We start from the raw sequence: 27450 nt of genomic DNA on the forward strand, positions 1-27450 counted from the left end.
ACCAACTGTGCATACGCTTTTAATATAATGTGCTCTAGAGTCAATTAGTGGACCTCTGGCTATAAAAGTTCCTTGACAAAATGTTAGTTGACATAATGAGCGTGATGCCTCTAAAACAATTTTAATAATTAAGTTGCTTTTTAAAAGATAAATATTAAAGTTAAACATTTTTAGATGACTAAAATATAAGAACTATATTTTGTTTTGTTTTTTGTTTTAAGTTTATTCCTTAATTTTTAAAGATTCTAAGAATAATTTGCTTATTTAATGTGAATGTATGAATACATAAATTTTGATGATGGCAAAAAAGAATCAAATAAGACCATTTCAAAGGATAAGCATTTGCTTCAAGATTGTTTCAACAAATAAAGTATTGTTTCAAGTCTTGTCTCAAAACAAAGGGTTTCAAAGTCATGCAAGACTCTGGTAATCGATTACCAGAAAGTGTAATCGATTATCAGAAAGGAAGAATGAGAAAGAACTGTTGAAAAGAATTTTGAATTTGAATTTTGAACATGTAATCGATTACCATATGTCCGTAATCAATTACCAACAACAAAACTCATGAAATTCAAATTCAAAAGTCATGACCCTTCAAATTATAACTGTGTAATCGATTACACAAATATTGTAATCGATTACCAGTTGAGAGTTTTTAGAAAATCTGCCAACAGTCACATCATTTAATTGGATTTGTGAATGATCATCAAAGGCCTATAAATAGATGACTTGGACACGAATTTTGATGAGAGAGTTTTGTTGGTCCAAAATGTCTGATCCTCTCAAAAGATAATAAGAGAGATTCCAAGAGAATTTCATTGTCATATGCTTTCTCAAAAGAAACTGTTGGGCAAACAATTACAAATTCATTAAAAGTTTCTTCATGGACTTCAATTGTAATATCATTCTCTTCAAGAGAGAATTCTTTTTTCTTTTTTCTTTCTTCTTTCTTCTCATTCAAAGAGATTGATTAAGGGACTGAGGGTCTCTTAAGTTGTAAGAATTCCTGAACACAAGAAATGGATTGTCCCTGTGTGGTTCAGACATTGTAAACGGATTTTTACAAAGAAAGTGGAAAATCTCAAGTGAGTTGTTTGAGTATTGGACGTAGGCACGGACTTTCCCTTATCTCATTTATTTTGTTGCAATCAATTTTGTCTTGCATGTTTAAAGAACATTATTAAAATTGATTGTTACTTCTTATACATCCTAAGCCTATCTCTCTTAAGTTATTGAGACCGCTGATCCAATATTTAATTTATGATAAGTTAGTCATTTCAAAAAATAAATCATTTTCTATATTTGAACACAATTTTTAATTTTTTAATGATTGATTTAAGATATGAAACATGTTTCATTAGATTTACGTGCATAAAAGTTATATAAGAATCAACTAATACTTGAAACAAAAAAAAAGTCTTATAATCGTATGAAAAATGACTCCCATGGATAATAAAAAAAAATTAGATTTTTTTAAGTTTTTGGTTGATTATGAGACCCATTTTTCATGTATTTCTTATCTTATTTTTCTTTTTTTAATATTAGTTTATTTTCATAAATTGAAAATGGTCAAATTGTCCAAATGATTAATTTATCATGAATTAAACAAGTAAGATAATCATTTTATAACTTTTAAAAAATTAATTTAGAACAAAAATAGATTAAAGGGGCATTTTGTATATTTTATATTTTTTAAATAGAACATATATATATATATATATATATCACTATTTACTACTTAGTTAGCGTCTGGTCAATTGAATGACATGGAGTAATCTCAGCATAAATATAAAAATAAAGGAGCTGAATCAAATTTTTTTGACATGGAGTAATATGGACTTTGAGTCTTAAATATGCATCAGAGTTAAATAACATTATATTTGATAATATATATAAAGGAGGCATATACTTTATTTTAAGAATAACTCTTTGAGTTATTTTTCATCAGCCTATTTGTTTATTTTCTTAAGATATAATAATTATAATAAGTAATTAATTTTAATCATTAAATTTGATAAAGAATAATTCTAAAAGAAGTACTCTCAGAATAAATTAATCCCTCTTTATATATATATATATATATATATATATATTATTTAAAAAAAAAGTTCATCACTAAAATTAATCCTTATATTAACTTTTGTTGTTAAATTTGGATAGAATGTGACAAGACATACATTAAATATTAGGTTTAATTGACATGAAAATTGAAGTAAAACGTCATTTTAATTATTAAAACATAGAGAGTTACTTAAATAGATTTTTTGAAACATGTTATACAATAAATCAAGGGAAGAAGAAAATTAACAAGCCTCCAACTTTAGTTACTATCAACCAATCTAAAAAGAAAAAAGAAAAAAGAAGACAAGTTCATTACTTAAATTAATCTTTATATTAAATTTTGTTATTAAATGCTGATAACATGTGAGAAGACACATTAAACACTAGGTTAAATTGGCATGAAAATTTAAGTAAAACATGATTTTAATTCTTGAAAAATAATGTTAAAATAAATAAATAAAAAGAAGAAAACAAGTCAAGCCTCTAACTCTAGCTTCTATCGACCAATCTACTACTATTATGAATAGTTCAATTCTTCTAAGGTATAATGATAATATTATAAAACTTACTATACCTGTTTTATTCTTTACCTGTTTATTATATTGTTTCCGTTTCATTTACGATGCATTGTCCTTTTCATTCCAAAATTTTATTGCATAATAAAAATATGTATTTTAATTTTTAAAAAACGTGAAAATATATTCTTTTAAATTTTGTAACCCATCTTCTTAAAATGAAACAAATGTAAAGTTTGTGCATGCATATTTAAAGTCAAGAAGTTTTTTTCTATCTTAAATTAAGACATCATCTTCTTTCTCTGATTTTTTTATTGCAAATAAAATATATAATAACATATTATAGATGTTTAAATTGTAATAAATACATATTCTTTATTTAATTCACACAAACATTATTTTAAATAATTAATTTTTATAAAACAAACACACAGATTTATTATAAGAAAAATGTAGTTTTATAAACATGTTGTAAAGTATTTTATTTCTTTTATTTGTTAACAATATTTTTTAAGAGAAAAACCAAAGAAAAAGTTTCCTTTTAGTTCCTACATTTTAAAAAAATTCTTTTAGTCCTTATATAACTTTCAATCTTATCGTTACACAAATTTTACATTTTTGATTCTTGTTATTTTGTAACGTAAAGATCAAAATAAATATAAAAAATATCTGTATAGAAACTAAAAGGATGTTTTTTAAACTTAGGAACTAAAAAGAGAAAACTTACATAATTATAAGGATTAAATAAGTAGTTTTTCCAAAAAAAATAAATCATATTTAAAATATATAATTATGACCTTTTGTATTTGATAAAAAAATTGTGACTTACAATTTATTAAAAATTTGGAAAAGAAATTTAATGTATTAAAAAATTGAAAAATATATAAGCTTAATGATCATACATTAGTAATATAAAATTAAATAATTTTATACCATTATCAAATTATTGCTATGATGTTTAAAATATCATTGAGCAACAAAGGTGGATAAAAGAATTTGTTGGTTTAAGTGATATTATATTTGACATCTTTAAATAATGTCTCATATTCAAATATTATGAATGAAAAAAATATTTTTTTACCATAAGTGATCAATCAAAGTGATCAATCAAATTTTTTGATGAAAATTAATTATAATAAATATGATAAAAATTTCACACAAATGTGACACGTTTAAAAAAAAAAAAACAGAACAAAGCAATGCAGACAGCCCTATCCTTTAAGATACCCTAAGAAAACCATTGAGGCCATAAATTCAATTCAACTGCTTAGTGCTTAAGGCGTAAGGTTAGTTGGGTCTTCCTGAAACAGTGGAACTTAGCATATCTAACACTCAATATTCTACTAGCTCTTTCCCTGTCTTACTAACCAACAAAAAACACAAAAAGAAAAATAAATAATTAAAAAATCCTCAGCGGGTTCCTCTCTTTTGTTTTTATATTCTTAAATTCAGCTGTCCTACGTCTCTCTCTCCTTTTTTACTCTCCAAGCAAAAACACCCACATTAGTGGAAGAGAAATAATTTTTCATAAGTTTTACAAATAAAAGGGATAAAAAAAAGTGAAAAAAGAGACACTCATCACCAATATGATATATGTCCGTGGACAACTCATTACAGCTTAAAAACAGATAATTTTAAGAGCTTTTGTAAATATATTCTTTCTTTGTCCACTTATATTGATGGAACAATGGCTGATAACAAAGTATCCGTGTTTTTGTAAATACATTGTAATTTAAAAATAGTTAACTTTCCTTAATTACTAAGCCTTTTGTTAAATTCGTTTTCATCAAAGAATCACTCATTTTAAAAAAATATATTCTAATTTTTCAAGTATTTATTATAATTTTTTAAAAATAAATTGAAGTTAAAAATTAAAGAATTTAAAATATAATTATAATCATAATATATTTAAATAGTTTTTACAATTTGTTTTAAAATTTTATATTTTAGCAAGTATCAACGGATAATCGTGGCTACTAACATATATTAATAAAATTCATAAATATCTACTTGAAAGATATTTATTTAGATATGAAATGGATTTTCCTCTAACAAGGCGCGGATGATGAATAGATTATATATATTTGTATATCCACCCTAACCTATGATCATCCCTATCTAGGAGAATTCTAACAAACAAAGTTTTTTTTTAATATCCATGTAAAATTATTTAATAAGATACATTTTTAATTTTTTTTAACATGTGTACAAAACTATTAGCACATATGACATTGTATTAAATAAGCTCAATGTTTTTAATATAATATTTTTATTACTACATAACTTATATTTTTATTTTCCTAAGAATCAAGTGTCTTAGATATTTTCAGTATTTATCTAAATTTTCCAGAACTGGTATTTAAATTGACATATGATGAGAAAATTTATTCATATTTTTTTAATAAGACTCTTATTTTTTTTCTCTCAAATATCTTCCTTTGAAAGTGATCTTGTTGAAGACACGATAAAATATTAAATATTAACATTTTTCCTAATGAGAATTTAAATTTTAATTCATCACATTATGAAAAATTAACATCTTTTACTATACTAATGTTCATCCACGCACTATTTTTTAAGAGTTAAACACTTCATTGACATCTCATATTTGTTTCTATCTTTATTTTTTTTCCACTTCAAATACCCATTACATCTATCACTTTTAATTTCTCTATCACTTTTTCTCTCTAGATATACAACCTTTTTTTTTATAGGTTTCCAAGTAACATGTTCCATTTTTAAGTGAAATTTATATAAGTTTAGTTTTTACACATTATTATGTAAATATTTTATACTTTTAATTAATTAAAATTTAATTCGTCTAAATATAATTTTAAATTAAGTATTACAAAAAATAATAATCCTACCATAAATTTATTATCATTACATTCTAATTAAATTCAAGTTTAATATGTATGGTACTAATTGAGTGTTTTAAGCTTTAAAGAACTTTTCAATAAATATTTACTAACACACTTTATTAAATAGTTTTAATTAAAACAAATAAATATACATTAATAGTATTTTTTTTACATTATTATATAAACAAAAATCATGTATGATAAATTTATTAATTTTATAATAATTACTTTAAAAATTATTTAAAAATAATTTTTGATTGGCTGATATTATATATATTTTTTACATTGATAAACATATCTATTAAACTCTTTAAAAACATAATCTTGAGTCTTTTAAATAAAAAATAATAATGAATTCATCAAGATCAATTAATGAAAATAGTTATTTTAATTAATTTTTGATTAATAATATAAGTTTAAATTTACTAAAAAATACTCATAAAGTAGCTATATTTAATGTTATTATTAAAAATTCAAGAAATAATCCAATATACTCCAGTAATATATAAATACTTGCTTCATTAAATTATACTAAAAAAGTCATAAATTTATATAATTTAAATAGTAGCTATATTTAATGACAATCATATTGGAAATTCAAGAAATAATCCAATACAATAAATACTTGTTACATTAAATAACACTCATAAATTTAAATAGTTTAAATATTAGCTATATTTAATGACATTAATATTAGAAACTCAATGCATAATCCAATGCAATAAATACTTGTTTCATTATATATTATTTTTATTTGGGTAATAAATGTTGTGAGCATTTATCCCCTTTATATTTATCTCTATTTTCATAAATTGTACTGACAGACTGTTTCTATATAATTTTATTTTATAAGAATAATGAGAGCGTGCAACATGAGAAAGGGTCCTTAGCACCAACAGCATTTTCACTCCAAAAAAAAAAAAAAAACTTGCCCTCGCCATTTTCGCTCCTTAAAAAACATCATCAAGAACAACAAAAAGCACAGCAAGCGTGGTTGTCAATGGGAGTCAACATGTCCAACACGCCACCTCACACCAAAGACTTGTTTTCCTCTCCAGTTCTCTCTCTTAGCTTAGTAAGTAATAATCAACTCCTTATATATATATGTGTATCAATATATACATATATGTGCATATAGCATAAAATATAGTATATATATGAATAAATTGAACTTGGTTTGTTTCTGTTGTGATTGAATTCTGTGTTGTTGTTTTTTTCTGTTTGAATTGGATACTGAAGGCTGGGATTTTCCGGTATGCTGGGGAGGCGGCGGAGACGTCCGGCATGGAGATGGCCGGCGATGAGGTCCGGCAAGAGGATACTGCTGATATTAGCAGCGACAACTCAGGACCCGTGAGATCCAGGTCAGAAGAAGATTTTGATTGTGATGATGTTCATGATGGTGATGACAAAGATAACAATGATAAGAATAGAAAGAAGAAGAGAAAGTATCACAGGCACACCACTGAACAGATAAGAGAAATGGAAGCGTACGTAAACTCTCTCACCTTGCGTATATCTATACGTATAAATTAATTTAGTATTGAATCATGGGTGAGCATTATAATTTTCTTCTTTTATTTATTTATTTGTGAGGTGTCTTGAGTTCAACCTTCATTGTTGGAGAAAGAGAGAGTGACACTTCGAGTTATTAATTGAGGATTAAGAAGCAGCTTATCTTATTAACTAATTATAGTTTATGGCCTGTGAGATCATTTTATATTTGCATACTTTCATATATTAGGTATTAACTAATAACATGGTCTAATTTGTATCAGCTGATATAAAATTATTTCAGTTTAATTAATAATAATAAATTTAAGTCTTTAAATATTAAAACAAAGTTTTATTTTTTATAATAATTCTAACATGATTGCTAAAGAGGTTATCAATGAAATCTATACAAAAAATGTTAGGTGTGAGGTGATTAAGTAGTACTAATGAAAATGGTTTCTTCCGAAGTTAAATATATAATTTGCATATGCCGACATTACAAGTGGGGTAATTTAAAGTATAATTTATGTATACAACTTGTATGTATACCGTACTAATGGCAAAGATTGTGGGAAAAGTTTGCGATTGACATCGTATAGTCAAAGCAAAAAGATGATTACTAAAGCTAAAGCTTGCTTAAAATTTGTAACTGCTTTTGCTTTGTCGGTTAATTTGTTGATCTTATGTCAATAAGAAGCATTTTTCCACTTGATTAGTTTGTGTTATTTTAGGTTGTTGCATTATTATTATATTAAACATTTTGTTAATTGTAGGATCAGTCTCTCTGAGATGAATCTTGTAGTGAAAGATAATACAGCTAAAAAGACAGACAAACTGACATGAATAATGAACTAATATTGTAGGCTTTTCAAGGAATCACCGCATCCTGATGAAAAGCAGAGGCAAAAACTCAGCCAGCAACTTGGCCTTGCTCCAAGGCAAGTCAAGTTTTGGTTCCAAAATCGTCGAACCCAAATCAAGGTATATCTAAATTTATTTACCTTAGAATAATGCAGACTTAATTTATTTAGAAATTATATATGTATGCATTATGCAATATTATTGTCTTTTGTAGGCACTACAAGAGCGCCATGAAAACTCATTGTTGAAGACAGAATTAGACAAACTTAGGGAGGAAACTAAGGCCATGCGAGAAACCATAAACAAATCTTGTTGCCCCAATTGTGGCATGGTAACGGCTACCATAGATGCTTCCATGTCCACTGAAGAAAAACAACTTCTTATTGAAAATGCCAAACTCAAAGCTGAGGTATAATTAATTTGTGTAAACAAACTTTTTTTATGGACAAATATTAATTTATTAGTTTTATTATCAGATAAGGGAATCAAACCCACCACTTTTCCTTCTTTCCTTTTCATTTTCTCAACCACTTGTATGTCTATGAAGTACAAACTACAATCTTATTGAAAAATGTTTCGCTAATTGATTAATCATTATATAGGTAGAGAAGCTCCGAACAGCTTTAGGGAAATTCTCACCAAGGACAACGTCTCCTACTACATCTTCTGCTGGCCATGATGAGGAAGAGAATAGAAACTCTTTGGGTTTTTACAGTGTACTTTTCGGGCTCGACAAATCAAGGATAATGGATGTAGCAAACCGAGCAACGGAGGAGCTCATAAAGATGGCAACTATGGGGGAACCATTATGGGTTCGTAGCGTTGAAACAGGTCGCGAAATACTTAACTACGATGAATATGTGAAGGAGATGGCAGCTGAAAATTCGGGCAGTGAAAGGCCAAAGACATTCATCGAAGCCTCAAGAGAAACTGAGGTTGTTTTTATGGATCTTCCTCGGCTTCTCCAAAGTTTTCTAGACGTGGTAAGTGTAAGACACGTACCAATGTGCATGAATATATATATAAAGAATGCATCATAGGTAATGTTACCAAAAGATATATTTGAGTTAAATCTTGAACCGCATGATAGCTTCAAATGATTTTACAACTTTTTTTATTAAACTTGAATATTTTTTCATTCGCTAATACTAATCAAGCTCTAGGTTAGAATCGTGGTTTTAAATTGAGGTTGTGATTGCGACAGCGTTATGGTGAGTTAAAAAGTCTTTACATTACAGACAACAATCATATGAAAATGTGACTATATTATTACAGCAGAAATTGTGGTCGTGATGCCATTACGAAATGTTTAAATACCTTGATGTTGCCGACAATAATTTAAAATCATTTTTGGAATGTATTTAATTTCTTATAATATTTGTAACATATATGTTTCTTGCAGAATCAATGGAAGGAAATGTTTCCGTGCTTAATATCAAAGGCTGTAACTGTTGATGTTATAAGCAATGGCGAAGGTTCTAACAGGAATGGTGCAGTGCAATTGGTAAGGGGAAGATAATTTCACTTTGTTAGGTAGCCAGCCACACTACTGCTACATATACGTACAAAATAAATGCCTCGTTTATCTTTAGCCATTCATTTCGGCCTCATGTTAGAACGTGGATCCTTTTTTTTATTTATGATCGAGTGGTCCAACCTTGACAAGCAAGAGAAAAAGATGGGGATTCCTCTTTAAAGTGACCTTTCCCACAATTGAAATTTTCAACCGACTGTTATACACGTTTAAGGTTAAAATAAAAAACAAATTAAAACACTTCAGACGATGCATGTGGATTATGATTATAATTTTGCCTAACATAAATCAAGGTTTTATTATAAGTTAATAACCCATCATGCATTACTCTTCCGTAGGGGAATGTAAGTGCTGATGCCTTTTTCCGTCCCTTTAAACATACCCTTTTATTTGTATCTCTGAAAGTCTTGATAAGGACACAAAAAAAGCTTAAAAGCATACATAGAAAAGATCGAACATAATTTGAGTAACTCTTGGCACTTTCCTCGCACTTCCCAATATAACACAAAATCTCTCTCTTTCCATCTCTCTTTATCTCTAGAAAAAAAAAAATCTTCTTCTCTCCCGGCATATCCCCAGGGTCGTAGAATTCTGCTTTATTCCCTATTCAATACATTAAGATAGCAAGACAAACATATATACTGTTCAAGTCCTTAGACGTGGACAATAATAGGATAAAAAAAATGAATTAAGATCAAAGTTTTAAATTAAATAGAATGTAAAAGTGAGAGTCCCACATAATTTTACTTTTTATTTATCTCATTTTCTACTCTCTTTTCCTCCAAAAGAACACACTTAATGACAATGAGACTTTCTCCATCAAAGTACACAAAGGCACGAGGTTTTGTTTTGTGTTTGACATGATGAAAATTGAAAAGTTTCAAGTAATAACCATGAGCTATAATGAATGCAGATGTTTGCTGAGCTTCAAATGCTCACTCCTATGGTGCCCACCCGAGAAGTGTATTTTGTGAGGTGCTGCAAACAGTTGAGTGATGAACAGTGGGCAATAGTTGATGTCTCCATAGACAAAGTAGAAGACAACATTGATGCATCCCTTGTGAAATGTAGAAAACGCCCGTCTGGGTGTATTATTGAGGATAAGTCAAATGGCCATTGCAAGGTATGAAGAAAAGTAGTTTTTAACATTTTATGAGAAATTCGGGCTATAATAGATTGCTTTAATTTGGTTTCAGGTGATATGGGTGGAGCACTTGGAGTGCCAAAAGAGCACAATTCATACAATGTACCGAACTATTGTCAACAGTGGTCTAGCTTTTGGGGCAAGGCATTGGATAGCAACACTACAACTTCATTGTGAACGTTTGGTTTTCTACATGGCAACGAATGTTCCCATGAAGGATTCAACTGGTGAGAAATATTAATGAATTATTCCAAGGTGTTGGAGGCTTTACTGAAATAATTAACATCTTCTCTTATCATAATTTGATGATGAAATGTTAGGTGTTGCCACGTTGGCTGGGAGGAAGAGCATTTTGAAGTTGGCACAAAGGATGACGTGGAGTTTCTGCCATGCAATTGGTGCATCAAGTTTTCATACATGGACCATGGTCACAAGTAAAACAGGAGAAGACATAAGGATTAGCTCTAGGAAGAACTTGAATGACCCAGGTGAACCTCTTGGGGTTATCTTGTCTGCCGTTTCTTCTGTGTGGCTTCCTGTCTCTACTAATGTGCTGTTCGATTTCTTGAGGGATGAAGCTCGTCGAAGTGAGGTACAACTTTCTGCATCCCTTCTGTTTTTTTTTTTTTTTTTTTTTTGAATGAATCTAGGGTATTCTTGGGCCCAAGTTCAAGGATTTTTTTCAGGTATTGTATTGATACCTATTTGAAAGATTGTAATATCTTTCAATAAATATTTTTTCACATTAAGAAGAAAAAATTACTTATTATTTGACAACATCATCACGTCATGTTAGTTTATTTAGTTAATGCTATTACTAGAGTTAGAGGCATCTTGGAAGATACCATTTAAAGTTGCTGAGTTCCACAAAAGTGGATCCACCACCTTGTGTCTTCTACAGATACATATCTATAGCAGCAGCTATTTAGGCAGTTTGGTGAGTAATAGTAATAGCAAATGGGGTCATTGTGTTGTTTACTGTTGAAAATTCTCTTTGCCACAGTGGGATATCATGTCCAGTGGTGGGTCAGTTCAGTCCGTTGCAAATTTAGCTAAAGGAAAAGACCGAGGCAACGTTGTAAACATTCAAGTAAGTTTTATTTTTATTAGTAAATGTTAATTGTTAGTTTTGTTAATTTTTTGGTAGCGAGAGAAGATCAAGGTAAGTTGTTCTATATTTTTCTCTTCAATTTGTGGATGGTTGAATAGTCAATAGTACACAAAGAATTTAATTGTAAAATGTGTTTAAAACATGGTTACTAATGTGAAGTATCTGATTCTTCTCACTTGGCAGAAAATACAATCAAAAGATAACAGTGTGTGGATCTTGCAAGATAGCTGCACAAGTGCTTATGAGTCAATGGTGGTATATGCTCCTGTGGAATTTGCTGGTATACAAAGTGTGCTTACAGGATGTGATTCAAGTAATCTTGCTATATTGCCGTCAGGATTCTCAATTCTACCTGATGGGATTGAGGGAAGGCCATTGGTGATTTCGTCAAGGCAAGAAGAAAAATACACTGAAGGAGGCTCTTTGTTTACAATGGCATTCCAGATTCTTGTCAACCCTTCTCCAACAGCCAAGTTAACAACGGAGTCTGTGGAATCGGTCAATAATCTTGTGTCTTGTACATTGAGAAATATTAAAACAAGTTTGCAGTGTGAAGATGGTTAGTCAAGATAAAAGATAATTAGATAGATCATACATAGGATTTGATTAGCTGCTAAAGTTACAGGCTTTAATTTCTACCCCTTTTAATTACAGTTGAGATGAATATTTAGTGTTCCTTCAAAATTATAGGAGGCGAAATTCCATGGATGGACTTTATTTTACATGGAAAACTCATCTATCCTTGAATTTTGACCTCTAATTAACTTTTAAGGAATACCAAATTGAGTCTTAATTAGTATCCAGTTCAGCAGTAGAATAGAATGTTTTTTAATTTCTACCCGGCCCCTTATTCTGGATTAGTATCATTTGTCGTTTATTATTTACAATAGGAAATAGAATTTGCAGAACGGCAAATGTATATCTGCATGAAGAGAGACAAAAAGCTTTTAGATCCTACAAATGTAGTATTATGCACAAGGTTACCATTTATTAAGGCCTTATATGATGATTTACTTTTTTGGCTCACATAAGTAGTCTTGAACTCTTGGGTAGTTTGTGGTAACTATTGCTTTGAAAAGAATCAATCATACTTATTTAAAAGATATCTTTAGGTTAATTATTATTTTCGTTTCTATAATTTATTTGTACTCTACAACGGTCAAAAAAGAAAAAGAATATCTACAATAGAGAATTGTAAGTACACTACTACAGCGATTCAGCGAATCCTTTTTATATCGGTTAGAAACTGATATTGAAAATGTCTAAATTTAAATGGTGCTAAACAACATCAATTTGAGAACCAAAATTTATAAATAAATAAAAATTAATTAAACCAAAATTGAAATTCAGAGTGTGTATTTATAAAAAAAAAGGTAGAGTTAGTTTAACTGATATATAAGTGTACAATAATAGATACCATACGTTTTACTGTTTCCCTCATTAATATTGGGCAAGAATTGAGAAGTGGATAAGCTTATCTATCCTCTAGTCACGCGTGACCTCAGGAATGAATTTCCAAATCTGGTGATGTGGCCACGTGGACACATGAGCTCCAAGTAACAGAAACAGCTATATTCCCCATTGGCCAGCTGATACTAAATTACTGATACAGGAACAGCTAGCAGAGAAACAAAGTTACAAGTAAAGTAAATTAAGAAGATCATTAATGGCTTCTCTTGCAACCTTAGCTGCTGTTCAACCAGCTGCGCTCAATGGCCTTGCTGGAAGTTCCCTCTCTGGAACTAAGCTCTCTTTCAAGCCCTCTCGCCACACTGTCAAATCCAAGAACTTCAGGTTCCATGCATTTCCATAAATTTTTAATTTTAATATATATATACACGCACGATGAGGGGTTAAATTATACTTGTATAACTTAAACAATTATTATATCATCTTATAATTTGATATAAAATATGATTTTGATCAATCCATGCATCCGTTGAATTATTAAGATTGTATATGTCAAATTTTGTTAAAATCAAACAATAAGAAGAAGATAGTCAAATGATCCATATTTGTATAAAAAAAGAAAAAATATCCCTTGAATATTATGGTTCGCATGTGTTGTAATTGTATGCTAAAACAGTGTACTAAACATCACAGGAGTGGTGCCGTGGTAGCAAAGTATGGTGACAAGAGTGTGTACTTTGATTTGGAGGATCTGGGCAACACTACGGGGCAGTGGGACTTGTATGGCTCAGATGCACCTTCACCCTACAACCCTCTTCAGGTTTGTTGCTTCTTTACATGTGCATCTTCTTCAATGAGAATCAAACATGAAAAATTATAGATAATTCAATGATATAATATATACTTTGATAACAAAGATGCATGCATAACTTTAGAGTTTAATTTTTTGTATCCATATCACTGTAAAACAATTTTACATTGACAACTGATAAGAAATCATGACAGGTGTGATTTTAAAAGAAAATAACGGTAAAAGTTAATAAATTTATCATATTAATTTGTTATAATTGAATGACCGTAAAAAAATTTATATTGTCAATTTATAAACTATTTTATCTAATTCATATATGATAAGTCTTTGATTTTTATAATAACTAAATTAAAAGTGGTACCTGTATGCATGATTGATTTATGACTTTTTGACATATACACTTACATTTGATAGAAATTATAGTATATAGCTGTTTTATTGATATGGATTTGCAGAGCAAGTTCTTCGAGACATTTGCTGCTCCATTCACAAAGAGGGGATTGTTACTCAAGTTTCTGATATTGGGAGGTGGTTCCACCCTTGCATACTTCAGTGCAACAGCCTCAGGTGACATTCTACCAATCAAGAAGGGACCACAACTTCCACCAAAGCTTGGTCCTCGTGGCAAGATCTAATTTGATTTGTATCAGAGCTCCATCTATTGAGTTCCTTTTTAATTTTTATTTTTCTGGTTTGCATAATGTGTAAGTATGCTTGCAGACTACTTACTATTCAAAGATGCTTCTTTCCAGTCTAATTGAGTGGCATTGCTTTGGTTTTCAATTGAAGCAAAGACATATTTGGAAATTGGAATTGGGATGTTGATCTTAAATTGTTGATTTGGATTCGAGGCTTGTCTAACCAGATATATAACTGTAACTCGCAAAGCTAGCCAGAGCCTTGATTACCTGATTACCTCTTTAACTTGTATAATATTATTTGGTTCATCAAACAATACAACTTTACTTATCACAATACTTACGAATTTATAAATAGTATAGTGATTTTTTTTTTAAATAAAAAAAAAAGTGATGATAACTGATGTATATATAGTGCTTTTATTATTGCGTTTCAAATCCAACATATTAATAAATATGTATAAGACAATTGTTTATTTAAAAATAAAATGGCATATAGCTCGACTCTCGTTCTATCATAGGTCGAATAGAGTTATATAGTATTTCACGGTACGATGCCAATGAAAGGCATGCATGAGCATGACATCTGTGAATTCATAAAATATCACATTTTGTGGCTGCCAGACTACAAATTCATACTTGACAATGCTTCAAAAACAATGATGATTTTGGGATTTGTATGTTCATATTCATTCATTCCTATTTACAAAAAGAAAGAATAGATGATAAAGAATAAATGATTGTGTTTTAAACAACTCCTCCGAAGACCACACATGCTTCTCACAAAAACGTGTTGTTTTCCCTTCCTTTTTTTTTTATCTCCCACTTCAAGTGTTTTGCATTTCAATTTTGGGCTTAATGGCGTGATGTTGGACTCCTCATACCTCCCAATGTCTCAAGGTAGGACACCTTCTTGTCTGTCACTACGTTTGGAAGTTTTTGAGGCTTTCCATTATCAATGTTTTTGTCGAAGTCATCTGAATCTGCAAAATGGTCTTTCTTAGCGTCTGAGTCACCTTGATCATTGTTCCAACCCATGAAATCTGATAGTGTCATTGCTTCTGAGCCACTCTTGTCTACCTCTTCTTTAGGAGTTGGAGTTGGAGACTTCTCTGGCTTCGGAACCGGGTTTCTCGAAATGCTGCTCTTTGTTCCTGAGTGTGATGGATTTTGAGTTTGCTGATCTGCAAGGAGTACATCTTCTATTCTTGACAGCACTGTGAAAGCCAAACTTTCCAATATTCTTGAATAGCTTTCAAGAACAGCGTGCCCCACATCCTGCATAATGGTTAAGAGATCCTTAACTATGTTAAAAGAATAACACATTTTCAACTTTGCCAAATAATCCTGCAGAATGAAGCTGCGAGCCCCAAGAAATTATTACATGGTCTGGAATCATAATATGGTCACGATCAATCTCCAACGTGACATATAATTAACATTTTTTTCGTAAATTGAAAATTGTGGTTACAATGAACATGCTCTTACCCGATTGAATTGGATTTTACTTATATCCAATGCAGATTGGGGAGTCCCGGGAAAACGATGCTTTAGGAGAAGTAAGATGGTTTCGGCCCTGTCTTCAAAGATTTCTCTTTTCTCCATACTCACAGCAGAACCCCAAGCTGATTTGCTGCTATCTTTTTGGTTCATCTTCCGTCTCCAAATCACAATGGATGCCTCAATTCTGTCCTTGAGATCTACGATTTTATGTTCTGATGACATGTCCATGGCTGATAGGAGCTGATCAGGATCGAAAAAATCATCTGTAATGCTCCTGTAGATCAAGTCCCCAAGACTTGATCTTCCATTCTAAAAAAATAAGTTGTGTGTAAGATGTCTGAATGTCAACAATGATAACTTTTAAGAAAATATAGTTCCTTTTTTACTTACCTTGGGTAGGGATTCAATATAGCTTTCAGGGATCTCCATTTCTGATAGAGTTTGAGCATTTATGGCCATAGCTGCTTTAAGAACTTGGTTCACACAATCTTTCTGATACTGAACAAACCTTCTTGCTGCATCAGATAAACCGTTTGCGGGAACCTTAGGTGTAGGCAACCACCACTTGGTATCATTATTTCTATCTGAATCCTCTGCATCTTTTGATACATAATAGAACTCATTTTGGTCTTTGAAGTTATCTAGAGTATCCTGCTCATCATCAATAATTGTATGAGAGCTAACAGTCAATTGACGCCAACAGAAAAGCAATGATTATATTTAACTCAGGAGGGAATCAGGATGCAAGGATATTGATCTTACAATAAGCATTGTGTCAAGCTTTCGTAAGGCAGGGATATTCATGTGGAGGTCAGTTCTTTGTCGCGTTGTCATAACCTATTCAATAATCAAAGATTAGGTTCAATCATACAGCAATTATGATAGGAAAGATGAGAAACATAAGGAAGGAAAAAGGGTTACTTACCTCCATGGTTGAGCCATCCTTGTTTTTTTGTTGCACAGGAACCATTTCAACAATGTAATCAGTGACCGATAGAAGCCAATCGATTTCTTTTCTCCATCTTGCTTTCCTTTCTGGTGGCATTGGCTCTAGGCGCTTTTGTTCACCGAAAACAGCAGCTGCATTATCAGTAAGAAAAAAAATGAGAGAAACTGTTAATGAATTATTTCAAACATTTCTGCTGTCAATCTCTCCTGAAAATGGAAGGAACAGCACAATGTTTTCACATCATGATTGGAGATTTGGAGCAGGATAGAAAGAAGAATGCTATGTCTTAGTTGAAGGAGAAAGAAAGCAAGAGGTCAAGATACCTGCAAGGTTTGTGAATGCATTTGACAATGCCAAAGCTGAAGAAACACCCTTTCCTCCACCAGACATGTCCTCACCCAATAGCAGTTTAGCAAATCTCTCCTTCATCTGTTCCATTTCTGAATTAAACCCAACCATAGATAAATATTATATATAGACTAATCCAATGCAACACATCAAGAGTTTGAAAATAAAAACATTGAATGAAAGAGCTTCTAAATCAAATATATGTTGTAACATGGAAACAATTTTAAATATTTCTAACATTGCATTTAATCATATCAAAGTAAAGTAAAGGTTTCAATCTAATTAACACAATGTTTACCTTGCACCATCTTATCTTTGGCTTCTTTGGCTACAATTTCCTCCTTGCTTATCCTTGGCTTAGGAACCTTATCCAGATCATTTAGAGGTTTTGATCCTTGACTTCTTGATGACACCGGCTCTTCATCCGAAGGAGAAGGATCTAATGCGCTGGCACTCTCAATGCTCAAACTCTTTGTATGCCTCCCTGCACTCTCAAACATTCCTTTGAAAAGGAATAGTTTGGACCTGAGACTTTCCTGTTCTTGTTCCATTGCTTTAACCATTTTTTTCCTTTTTCTTAATGTATCAAAATATATGTTTTAAGGAAAATTGTCAAGGGATGAACAAGCAAGAACAAAACATGGGGTTTCAGGTACGTGTAGGGAGAGAGAAATAAGGAAAGTCAAGTTTGTTGCATTGTGGCAGGGGAGGAAAATACCAGGGGAGAAGTACAAATGAAAAGGGAGATGTTTTTTTTAGGAGAGTGAGAGTTTGACAAGCAAAAAAATAGTTGGAGGTGAATATTTGATGGGGTTTGTGTTAGTTTCTATTTCTTTTTTGAGCTTGGTTCATTGAACGTGGGGTGCATGTTATATGAAAATGAGGTGGGTTTAAGAGTTATAAACAAAATTTTGCATTTTTATGTCGAGAGGAATCTGTTTTGGCCACGATGTGGAAAATTGGATGGTTAAGGTTTTTATTTAAAGGTCAAAGGTAGCTGAAGACCAGGGAAGACAGACATGCATGCCTAGGCAATTTACAATGACACGCCTCACTTTCTCCCCATCATTGGACGGTGCAGATGCATCACTTGAATAATCTAAGGAACATGTTTCAATCTCAATTTTCAGGTACAACTATTTTACTGTTCTGTTTGTGATTTGTGAAGTTCAAAATGTTCATAGTAATTTCCAAATTCTTGGTTTTCGGTTTCTCTGATGATGCCACCTGCACACAACCTGAGTCTTTTATTAGATTTGATTACCATTATAGAGTGACATCAATTTTCCACCCTGTCGTTACCAAAATTCGGAGCCCCACATTCCAAAACTTTTACTTATATATTAATAATGCGAAATATTGTGCAATGAGCACAGAGATAGTAAAAAAACATAGTTAAAATTAGTTATTCTGTTATTCTCTTATATTCAATTATATTGTAGATCAGAGATAATTTTTGTATCCATTTTTCAATTTCAATGAGAATTTGATTTTCTTTGAACCTTGGTCTCAATATGGTCTTAGTAATGATTCGCTCTTCTGTTTCTATCTGTTCATCATCCTATTTGATCCTTCTTTATCATTGTTTCTTCCCTTCTACACTTTTATTTCTTCATTATTTAAGTGACTTAGATAAAATGTGGCGAACTACTTTTCTAATTTTTTTTTAAAAGGAATAAACTTCCCGGATCGTGTTTTAGTGAGTTAATAAATAATGTGGAAAATCAACGTCATGATCTCTGCTCAACATATACCAGATCTTACACACTATTGAAAAATGCCTAATTCTCATGGCAAATGGAGAACTTTTTTTTACAAGCAAAATGAAGAACTTGCGTGGCTGATTCATGAGTAAATTTGAAATAGTTCTCATACTTTTTTTGGGCCGCAGCATATTTTCTTCATAAACTCTCAAATGCTTGGGATTTTCCTGTGGTTTGTCGTGTTTATGGGTTGTTCCTCTCTTCCTTAAATCGACCTAATTAAAAAAAAACCGCACCATGAATGAATAAAAAAAAAATTGATATATGAATAAAAAAAGTGAACGATTAAAATTAAGGACTTATAGTTTGTTAATTGTTATGTGATGGATTAAAAGATTTACAAGTGGTATTTAACTTGGTCTTCAAGTAAGTTTGAATTTGAATATTGTGAATGAAAAAAAATATGATAAGAAAAAAAAATTATTAAAGGTAATTAAAAAAAATTTCAAAGTTTTTCGATGAATATTAATCATCAATAAAATCCATAAATATTTGTGTACTAATAACATGATAAAAAAAAAGTTTTCCAAAGCTTTCAATGTCAATCTTCCTAAGGTTTACATTAGAAATAGAGCAAATTACTCCAATTTCAAAGAAGTACATTGAATCACATAAAATTTCAAAAAGTTATTCTAATCCCACCTACAATAAAATTAGTAAAACACGAGAATTTCAAATAGGAGAGACAAAAATGGAAGATGAGAGATGATAGATTTTCTCTCAACACATTCTTCCTTTAATTTAATTGGCCTCCCAAAAGATGTAAATAACAATTAGTTGTCATACCTTACTCAAACAGGATGACCTCTAAAATAATAATAATTGAAAATGAACTCAATTCATAAAATTTTCAGTTATAATCGTCATATTAATCATTCTCAACTTCAATTTTGATCTGAGTGCTTGAGATGTAAAAAAAAAAAGATTTAAAAAGTTCCAATCAAATTCATGTATCATGTGTTTGATCCAACATCTCCTTTTTTATTTTGGTTTTAGTCACGTCCAACAAAGTATGTTCATAATTTTGGGTTTTGCAGAACTGTAATTATATATTTGTTACATTTTTATGACATTTTTATACATATCTAGATATGTTTCATACACATATGGTATCATCCTATATATTTTTAGAATAATCATATTGTCGCAGCAGATATGAATTGTACTTATGCATCATAGTCTATAACTGAGATTACTTTATCCTGAAAAGTGAGAGTTGGATCTGTCTTGCTATGAAGAGAATTGTCACAAAGAACCCCTTAGTCGCTAATTTAGCTTCGCTGTGCATATATATACAAAGAACCATCTCTATCTTTATCTTATTATCATCATCTCAATCAGAATTATTTGCAGAAAATCCTACCTGTCAAGTACCTTAGTGGACAATAAATGTTAGGTGTGAACGTGACAGTGTTCTACTAGAATCTCTCTCCTCTTCATTTTCTCTTCAAGATATATAAACGAAGCCAGTATACCTTACTACTATATGTCTAGGACTTTTAGTGGTAGTGAAAAACCAAATACAAAATTGGACACTAAGGATCTGTCGATCTTCGTAATTAGCTGTATTATATGATTATTCTGCTCATTAAAATCCTATGAAACACGGATATCGACACCGGATATGACACCGGATATGACACTGTGACACGGCTAAATTTTAAAACATAAAACACGAAAATACGACATATATAATAATAATAATAATTTTTTTATGCATATAATAATAATAATTATTATTATTATTATTATATGCATAAAAAAATTATATTAAGTAGCACCGTTATTATTCAAAAGAAAATTTTACAAGACAAAAATTTTGTCTCTTTAAAAATAATCTAAAAAAGATTTGTTAACATATTTAATAGAGTCTCACTTAAAAAAGTATCAAGATAAATCATCATAATTGAAAAGATAAATAAAAAAATGTTAATCCTAATGTATCTAAGTTCTCCCTCTTCCTTCTTGATCATCATTATCAAAAAACACAACTTCTAATTCTGATTCATCAAGGGATAAATTAGCAACTTCAAGAATTTCATTCTCATCAAGTGATCCAAACTCATCTCTTATAATGTCCCACATTTTAGTTTCTTCTTGATGATATTGTGGAAAATTTCTTGAAAGAAGATGAAGATTACTATGAACAAATACTAGATCTTCTGCCTGATGAGATGCCGTCTTGTTTCTTTTGATTGAATGAATGAAAGAGTAAGTACTCCACTTTCTTTAACAACATGATGATGAGTAGGGTTGTCCTGGTAACTTAAGAGCAATCTTTTGAAGTGTTGGTGCATGAACACCATGAACTAGCCACCAAGACTTTGCCTCCATTAGACCTTTATCCCTTAAAAAGTCAATATCATCAAAGTCTTTTCTTCCACCAGAAAAGTTTGCAAACTCTACATTCACTTGTCTTCTTTTATTATAATTTAAATTCTAAACTTTTATCTTTTAAGATTTTAAAAAATATGATTTTGAAAAAAAAAATAACAAAAGTTGTGTCGTGTCTGTTGGTTTCTCGTGTCCAGAACTGTGTCAAAGTTTTTTTTTTAAAAAAAAGTTGGACACAGCAAATGCGTGTTCGGCGCATGTCCAGGTCGGAAATAGGGATATCGCTGTTTGGGAAACAGGGATATCGCTGTTTGGGGCCGTGTCGGTGCTTCACGGTTAAAATCTGTTTTTATATATTAGTATTCCTGCCCCTATTTTCAACAGCAAAAGTAATATTTTTGGTTGTGTATTTTCCTTCCAGTTCTCGGGGGAAACTGTTGGCATTATTGGGCTAGGAAGGATTGGCCAAGCAATTGCTAAGAGAGCCGAAGGATTCAACTGTCCCATATGCTACTACTCTAGAACTGAAAAAAGAGACTCAAAATACAAGTACTATCCAAGTGTTGTAGAACTAGCATCTAAGTGCGAGATACTGGTAGTTGCTTGCCCACTAACGGAGGAAACTCATCACATCATCAACAGGGAGGTGATCAATGCACTGGGTCCCAAGGGTTATCTTATTAACATTGGACGAGGCAAGCATGTTGATGAGGCAGAGTTAGTGCCAGCACTGCTAGAAGGTCGTTTGGGTGGTGCTGGGCTAGATGTGTTTGAAAATGAGCCTACTGTTCCAGAAGAATTATTCGGGCTTGAAAACGTTGTCTTGTTGCCCCATGTTGCGGGTTTTTGTCATCTCTAACAATAATTTCAGTGACAATTTGCCAACAGCTTGCATAAAAGACTTCAAGGGAATGATGGTGAATGTCGATAATGGTCGGCAAAAACTATTCTTCCAATTACTATGATTCTGTGGTAATCACCATAAAAGGAAACATTTATGAGCTGGAGAGGATCTTTAACTACTTTCACAACTATTGATTTGTCAAATAACAGATTTGGAGGAGTGATCCCAGCAATCATTGGAGAGTTAAAGTCACTCAACGGGCTTAACCTTTCCCACAACAGAATTACTGGTGTTATTCCACAAAACTTTGGTGGTTTGGAAAATCTAGAATGGTTAGACCTCTCTTCAAACATGTTAATGGGTGAAATTCCAAAGGCATTGACCAATCTTCACTTCCTCTCTTCATTAAACCTTTCACAAAATCAGCTGGTGGGGATGATACCAACAGTTAAACAGTTCGAAACATTCCAGAATGATTCCTATGAAGGCAATCAAGGGCTATGTGGGTTGCCTTTGTCAAAGTCTTGCCACAATGATGAAAAACTGCCAACAGATTCAGCAACATTTCAGCATGATGAAGAATTCAGGTTTGGTTGGAAACCCGTAGCTATAGGATATGCATGTGGAGGGGTATTTGGAATACTATTGGGTTATATTGTCTTCTTTCGGAAACCAGAATGGTCAATCAGTTTTGTTGAAGGCATTCTTAATCAAAGAGTGAGAAAGAAAAGCAACAAATCTAATGCAAATACAAGACGATACGATCAAGGTCGTTAAAGGAACTGAGAATCAGCACACACACTGGGAATATATAGCAGGTAAGTGAAATTTTAATGTGCTTTAAATTTTACAAGTGTTACTTTATGAAATATCATAATCTTCAATCTGATAATCCCTAACCTGATATTTATGGAACAACATACAGATGTCAAGTTGATGTCCCATATAGTGAACGCCATTTCAGTTGAGGTCATTCTTCTACTTCTTTCTATTTTTGTCCTTTTGCTATTGCTGAACGTGATGTTGAACATGTTGAAAATTTTGCAGTGACTAGTTTACTCTTTCAATCCGTGTGTTGTAATAAGCATATAAGTTATGTATTTTTTTACTTGATCTTGTATCATTTGTGTGTTGAATAGCAGGAATTTATCTCCTTATATCTTTAGTGTACCAGCTAAATTGCAAGCAAGAACTTGTAGACTTGTAGTTTCCTTCAGTATCTCTTTGACGGTAAACTTGTCAAGTCTTGCAAGAAAACATGACTGCCTCCTTTTACCCAATTTTGTTCAAAATTGCTGAAGCACTTAATTTTCGATCATGACTCACAAAGTATTAGTCCCTTACTGTAAGTACTGCGTACGTAGTATCATGAACCAACAATAGCCCCATACAATAAGAACACATACAATTAGAAGGTTGAAGGTTGCATACTAGCTCTCGCAATTCGAACAGTTGATTATGAATTTAACACCACTTAAAATCATCAACACATATCATGTCTGTAATTTGTCCGTGTATTTTTATTTATTTATTTTTTACCTAAGGGAAACATTTGATAGAAGAGTAATTTTTGGTTTTTTCATATTTATTATGTATTTTATTCGTTTTAAAATTCATGATTCTCAAACATGAAAAACTTCTCTCTTCCCAAATACTTCAAATATATTTGTGCTTGCATGCAACAATAATAAATAATAAGCATCTTGCGGGTATCCCTAGATTCCCAGAGGAGTTTAACCTCCTTCTCAAGCTCAGGGATTACAAGCATTGTTCTCCATCTTGTCCATTGAGCGCATCGCATCGTATCAAATTTAAGTTACTTAAAGCAACATCTAGAAATATAAGTGAATTTCAAAAGGAGCAGTTAACAATTGGTTTCTAGACAAACAAGTATTTTATTAACTCATTAAAGATTTCATCAATGTCTATTTTCTCAATTACATTTCCAGTTATTATTTCCCCTCCTACAATCATAACCACATTTTATCACCAAAATTTACGGGTAGATTGAATACAAATTAAAAATCCATTTATCAGAATAGTTAAAAGGATGAATGATATACCAAGAACCTTTTTCCTGCGTAGTATATCTCCATAAATGTGATCCCCAACATAGAGAACCTGCATATATCTTAAGGTATTTACAGGAAGCTTCAGTTTAGTGACAATCCTCAGTGTGCTTGAATCCTAAATCAACAACTCCTTAAAAGTAATCAACTTAAAATCTTAAGGTATTTACCACTTGGTCTTGTAGAGAATATCATTATGAGCTAGAAATGAACAAATATGAAAATTCTTTTATCTGTCTCTGTGATCCTTCTGCTATAAGATTTCATGGGTCAAAGTTGTTTGTAGCATCTTCAATTTCTTCTAATGAGAAAATGCAGTATGGTGGGACTCCAAGAACAGGTAGCCACATTGGCAGAAGATCACGTCCTATTTAATTTCACAGGAAAAAAAAAACAATTAATGCATGAGTTAAATAACTGATCTAAAAGGCCTTTACAGCAGTTGTAACGACTAACGATTGTTCAATTAAATTGGCGGTATTAAGATTTCATCCACTAATTTTATTAATGATGATTTCAGATGTGGTGTCTACATGATAAACGCGATTGATTTCTTAACAAGCATTAAACGTTTATCGTTGGTCTGTTGCATAAAACTGAGGCAGGGGAAATATCACAAGTATTGCAGGGTCATCTGCATTACAAAATACACGAACCATATCCTGAATCAAACATTTTTTTCTCATACACAAAAAACAAGCCTTACAATGTGATTCTAGCAGATTGGACTAACTAAATAAAAGCTCATAAAATATGAGCATATTAGCCAGCTATATAGTAATACAAAAAGACTATAGATTATGTGAAACGAAGGCATTGATTATGAACATTGAAGAAACTTTCTTCATATTACAAACGTTAAGACACTTAAAAGATTATTACAGAAAACTACTAGTACAAGTGGGTAAAGAACAAGAACATAAAGATTTAACCCTTTTTTCACACATAGCCTTCAACCAAGGTAGGTTTCTTGTTTTCTTCTTCATCATCTTCTTCTCCACCTTTCTTCACATCCTTGATATCCAACCCTTGCAACTCATCAACGCACGCTTCCACATCCTCTCCTAATTTGTCTCCTCCCTCCACCACCACGTCGGCGGAGGCGTCGCCTCCTTCACCAGCAACTTTGACTTCGTCGGCGACGGGCTCGACTCCCCTCTCTACGATGCAGGATCCCGGCGGTTCGTTTTCCGATTCGACTCCGATGACTGCATCGGAGGCGTCCTTGGCGCTGGGCCACGGGTCGCTGACGCAACCTCCGTCGTTGTCGTCGTCGGTGGAGGAGAAAATGGAGGCGGCGCGTGATTTGACGGCGGCGGCGGCCTTCAGAAAAGCTTCGTGGATGGAATCGGGTGGAAGGGCAGGATCTTCGAGGCCGGCATCTTCTAGACGTGGAGGTAGGATCTTGTGCAGCATTCCAGATTGTTCCTTTGTAGACTCCATCACATCACATCACATCACGTTTTCCTTTGTGTTGTGTCAACCGTAATCACAATGGATGCATATAGCACCGATTGAGGCGGTGGTGTGCAACCTTTTTGGGCCTTTTGGGCTTTTCTTTATCTCTAACGCCTCATGTGTTTCTCTACTTCACTTTCCTTGGATTTTAATACTATGATTTGATCATAAGTTATATTTTTAATTTATGATCAAATTTATACTGTGATATGTTATTATTATTGTTATTAATTATTGATTCTTTCTTTTAAAAAATATGCAAATTAAAGTTATAGCTAGAGACTTTAAAAATAATAGATTTAAAATAAGAAGTAAAACTGAATCATTTATTTGATATTAAAAGCATAAGATGAAATCTCAAATGCATGTTTTCTGAAACATATTTTAATTTTGAAGAATATATATATATATATATATATATATATATATATATATATATAAAATTCAACTATACTTTGTTAAATTGTGAGGTTGATATTAAAAACACAAGAGGAGAGTTCATCATTTCAGGAGAGAAGAATATTTAAATGAGAAGGGGTGTACAAGAGAGTGGGAAAAATAAAACAATTAGAATATAAGATAAATTTAAATGTTTATATAGAGAGAGATTATTTTTTAAATAGTTTTATATATCTATCTTTATTTTTACCACCTTTTGTTAGAAATAAGAGATCTGAAAACTGAAAAGACATATAATAGAATGCAACCAATGAAGTGAAATAAAAAATCAAATGTGCTTCTAGACAAATAGAATGAAATGAAATAAAATCAAATGCACTTATAGAGAAGCAGAGTGAACTTTCAGAAAAGTCTATTTAGCTCAAAAGAGATGGAGAAAAAAGGAGAAGAAAAATAGAACTAAATGAAGAAAGGAAGGACCTCCATTTATAAGACGGAAGTGACAAAGGCCACTATTTAGTTTCAAATAATAGATATATTTTTTAAAAGTAAATGTTAATTAAAATTTATATAAAAAAATTTGAAAAAATAGAATTCATATGAATTTGATAAATTGTTTTTTAAAAGGAAGAATTAAGTTAGGTTAGGATTTTTGTGTGTGTGGATTTACCGTCTTTAATAACTTTCTATATATTTTAAATTGTATTAATCTACCTGTTAAATATTTTAATATTATTTTTAGCAATTATATACAGTAATTATAGATAAATTAGACATATTATTTATATTTTTTAAAACATACGTTAACTTATTTAATAAAGTAAAACATTTTTTTTAAATTAATAAAACTTATAAAATAGATTTTTTTCAATTACAGATTTTAGTTTTTAGTTTAATGATTAGACCAATTAAATAAATTATATGCAAGGAGTTGGTAAAGAGATTAGGGGTGTAAGCGGGTCGGTTTGGGTTGGGTTTGATCAAACACATAATTTAATCCAATTAAATTTCAAAGGGTTGATTTAGGTCGATTTTCTAAGAAAAAAATGAAATCCAATCCAAACCAACCCGTTTGTAAGTGGTTTGAGTTGAATCAACGAGTCAAAATATTTTTTTAATGCAATATTTTTTATAAACTAAAATTTTTATTAAATGAATCAAACACAATTGTTTGTTGTTAGATTTTTTATTAAAAAGAAAATTTTGTGATGCTGACACACCTCTTATTCATATCCATTGACTCTTATCTATTTGTGGGGATGAGAAATTAAGTATACCATATTTGAGATAAGGAGTTTCAATAAGTATGATGAGGATGAGTTTCAAACACTTTTTCTACCAAA

The 27450-nt window shown here is 31.3% G+C and overlaps 5 protein-coding genes and 1 long non-coding RNA gene across 7 annotated transcripts; 4 read left to right on the forward strand and 2 right to left on the reverse strand.

Annotated features, from left to right (window-relative positions):
- Nucleotides 1-6269: 6269 nt before the first annotated feature.
- On the forward strand, nucleotides 6270-12607 carry LOC114423072 (homeobox-leucine zipper protein GLABRA 2-like). The gene is made up of 11 exons (XM_028389683.1): nucleotides 6270-6512; nucleotides 6677-6927; nucleotides 7795-7912; nucleotides 8007-8201; nucleotides 8395-8775; nucleotides 9195-9296; nucleotides 10240-10449; nucleotides 10523-10697; nucleotides 10791-11062; nucleotides 11474-11560; nucleotides 11765-12607. Exons 1-11 carry the CDS (start codon nucleotides 6438-6440, stop codon nucleotides 12143-12145), a joined length of 2247 nt encoding a protein of 748 aa, XP_028245484.1. The 5' UTR covers nucleotides 6270-6437; the 3' UTR covers nucleotides 12146-12607.
- A 567-nt stretch (nucleotides 12608-13174) lies between these two features.
- LOC114422403 (photosystem I reaction center subunit VI-2, chloroplastic-like) lies at nucleotides 13175-14650 on the forward strand. The gene is made up of 3 exons (XM_028388737.1): nucleotides 13175-13375; nucleotides 13685-13811; nucleotides 14258-14650. Exons 1-3 carry the CDS (start codon nucleotides 13248-13250, stop codon nucleotides 14435-14437), a joined length of 435 nt encoding a protein of 144 aa, XP_028244538.1. The 5' UTR covers nucleotides 13175-13247; the 3' UTR covers nucleotides 14438-14650.
- A 416-nt stretch (nucleotides 14651-15066) lies between these two features.
- On the reverse strand, nucleotides 15067-17803 carry LOC114422401 (rop guanine nucleotide exchange factor 12-like). 2 transcript variants are annotated; one of them, XM_028388735.1, is made up of 7 exons: nucleotides 17539-17803; nucleotides 17216-17332; nucleotides 16869-17023; nucleotides 16706-16780; nucleotides 16334-16594; nucleotides 15929-16252; nucleotides 15067-15718 (listed from the first exon to the last, which is right to left on the reverse strand). In XM_028388735.1, the coding sequence occupies exons 1-7, from the start codon at nucleotides 17801-17803 to the stop codon at nucleotides 15296-15298; spliced, it is 1620 nt and encodes a 539-aa protein (XP_028244536.1). In that variant the 3' UTR covers nucleotides 15067-15295. The 2 variants fall into 2 exon arrangements, with proteins under 2 accessions (XP_028244536.1, XP_028244537.1); XM_028388736.1 differs by having other exon boundaries at nucleotides 17216-17321; nucleotides 17539-17630.
- A 3776-nt stretch (nucleotides 17804-21579) lies between these two features.
- On the forward strand, nucleotides 21580-22196 carry LOC114423958 (hydroxyphenylpyruvate reductase-like). The gene is made up of 2 exons (XM_028390854.1): nucleotides 21580-21672; nucleotides 21759-22196. The coding sequence occupies exons 1-2, from the start codon at nucleotides 21580-21582 to the stop codon at nucleotides 22194-22196; spliced, it is 531 nt and encodes a 176-aa protein (XP_028246655.1).
- A 10-nt stretch (nucleotides 22197-22206) lies between these two features.
- Nucleotides 22207-23397, forward strand: LOC114424511. Its single transcript, XR_003669002.1, has 2 exons — nucleotides 22207-22999; nucleotides 23107-23397. It is a non-coding gene; the product is annotated as an uncharacterized LOC114424511 (long non-coding RNA).
- Nucleotides 23398-24910: 1513 nt separating this feature from the next.
- LOC114422404 lies at nucleotides 24911-25804 on the reverse strand. The gene has a single exon (XM_028388738.1). It carries the CDS (start codon nucleotides 25691-25693, stop codon nucleotides 25190-25192), a length of 504 nt encoding a protein of 167 aa, XP_028244539.1. The 5' UTR covers nucleotides 25694-25804; the 3' UTR covers nucleotides 24911-25189.
- Between the last annotated feature and the right edge of the window lie 1646 nt (nucleotides 25805-27450).

The sequence above is a fragment of the Glycine soja genome, chromosome 8 (genome assembly GCF_004193775.1).
Source record: "Glycine soja cultivar W05 chromosome 8, ASM419377v2, whole genome shotgun sequence".
NCBI lineage: Eukaryota > Viridiplantae > Streptophyta > Magnoliopsida > Fabales > Fabaceae > Glycine > Glycine soja.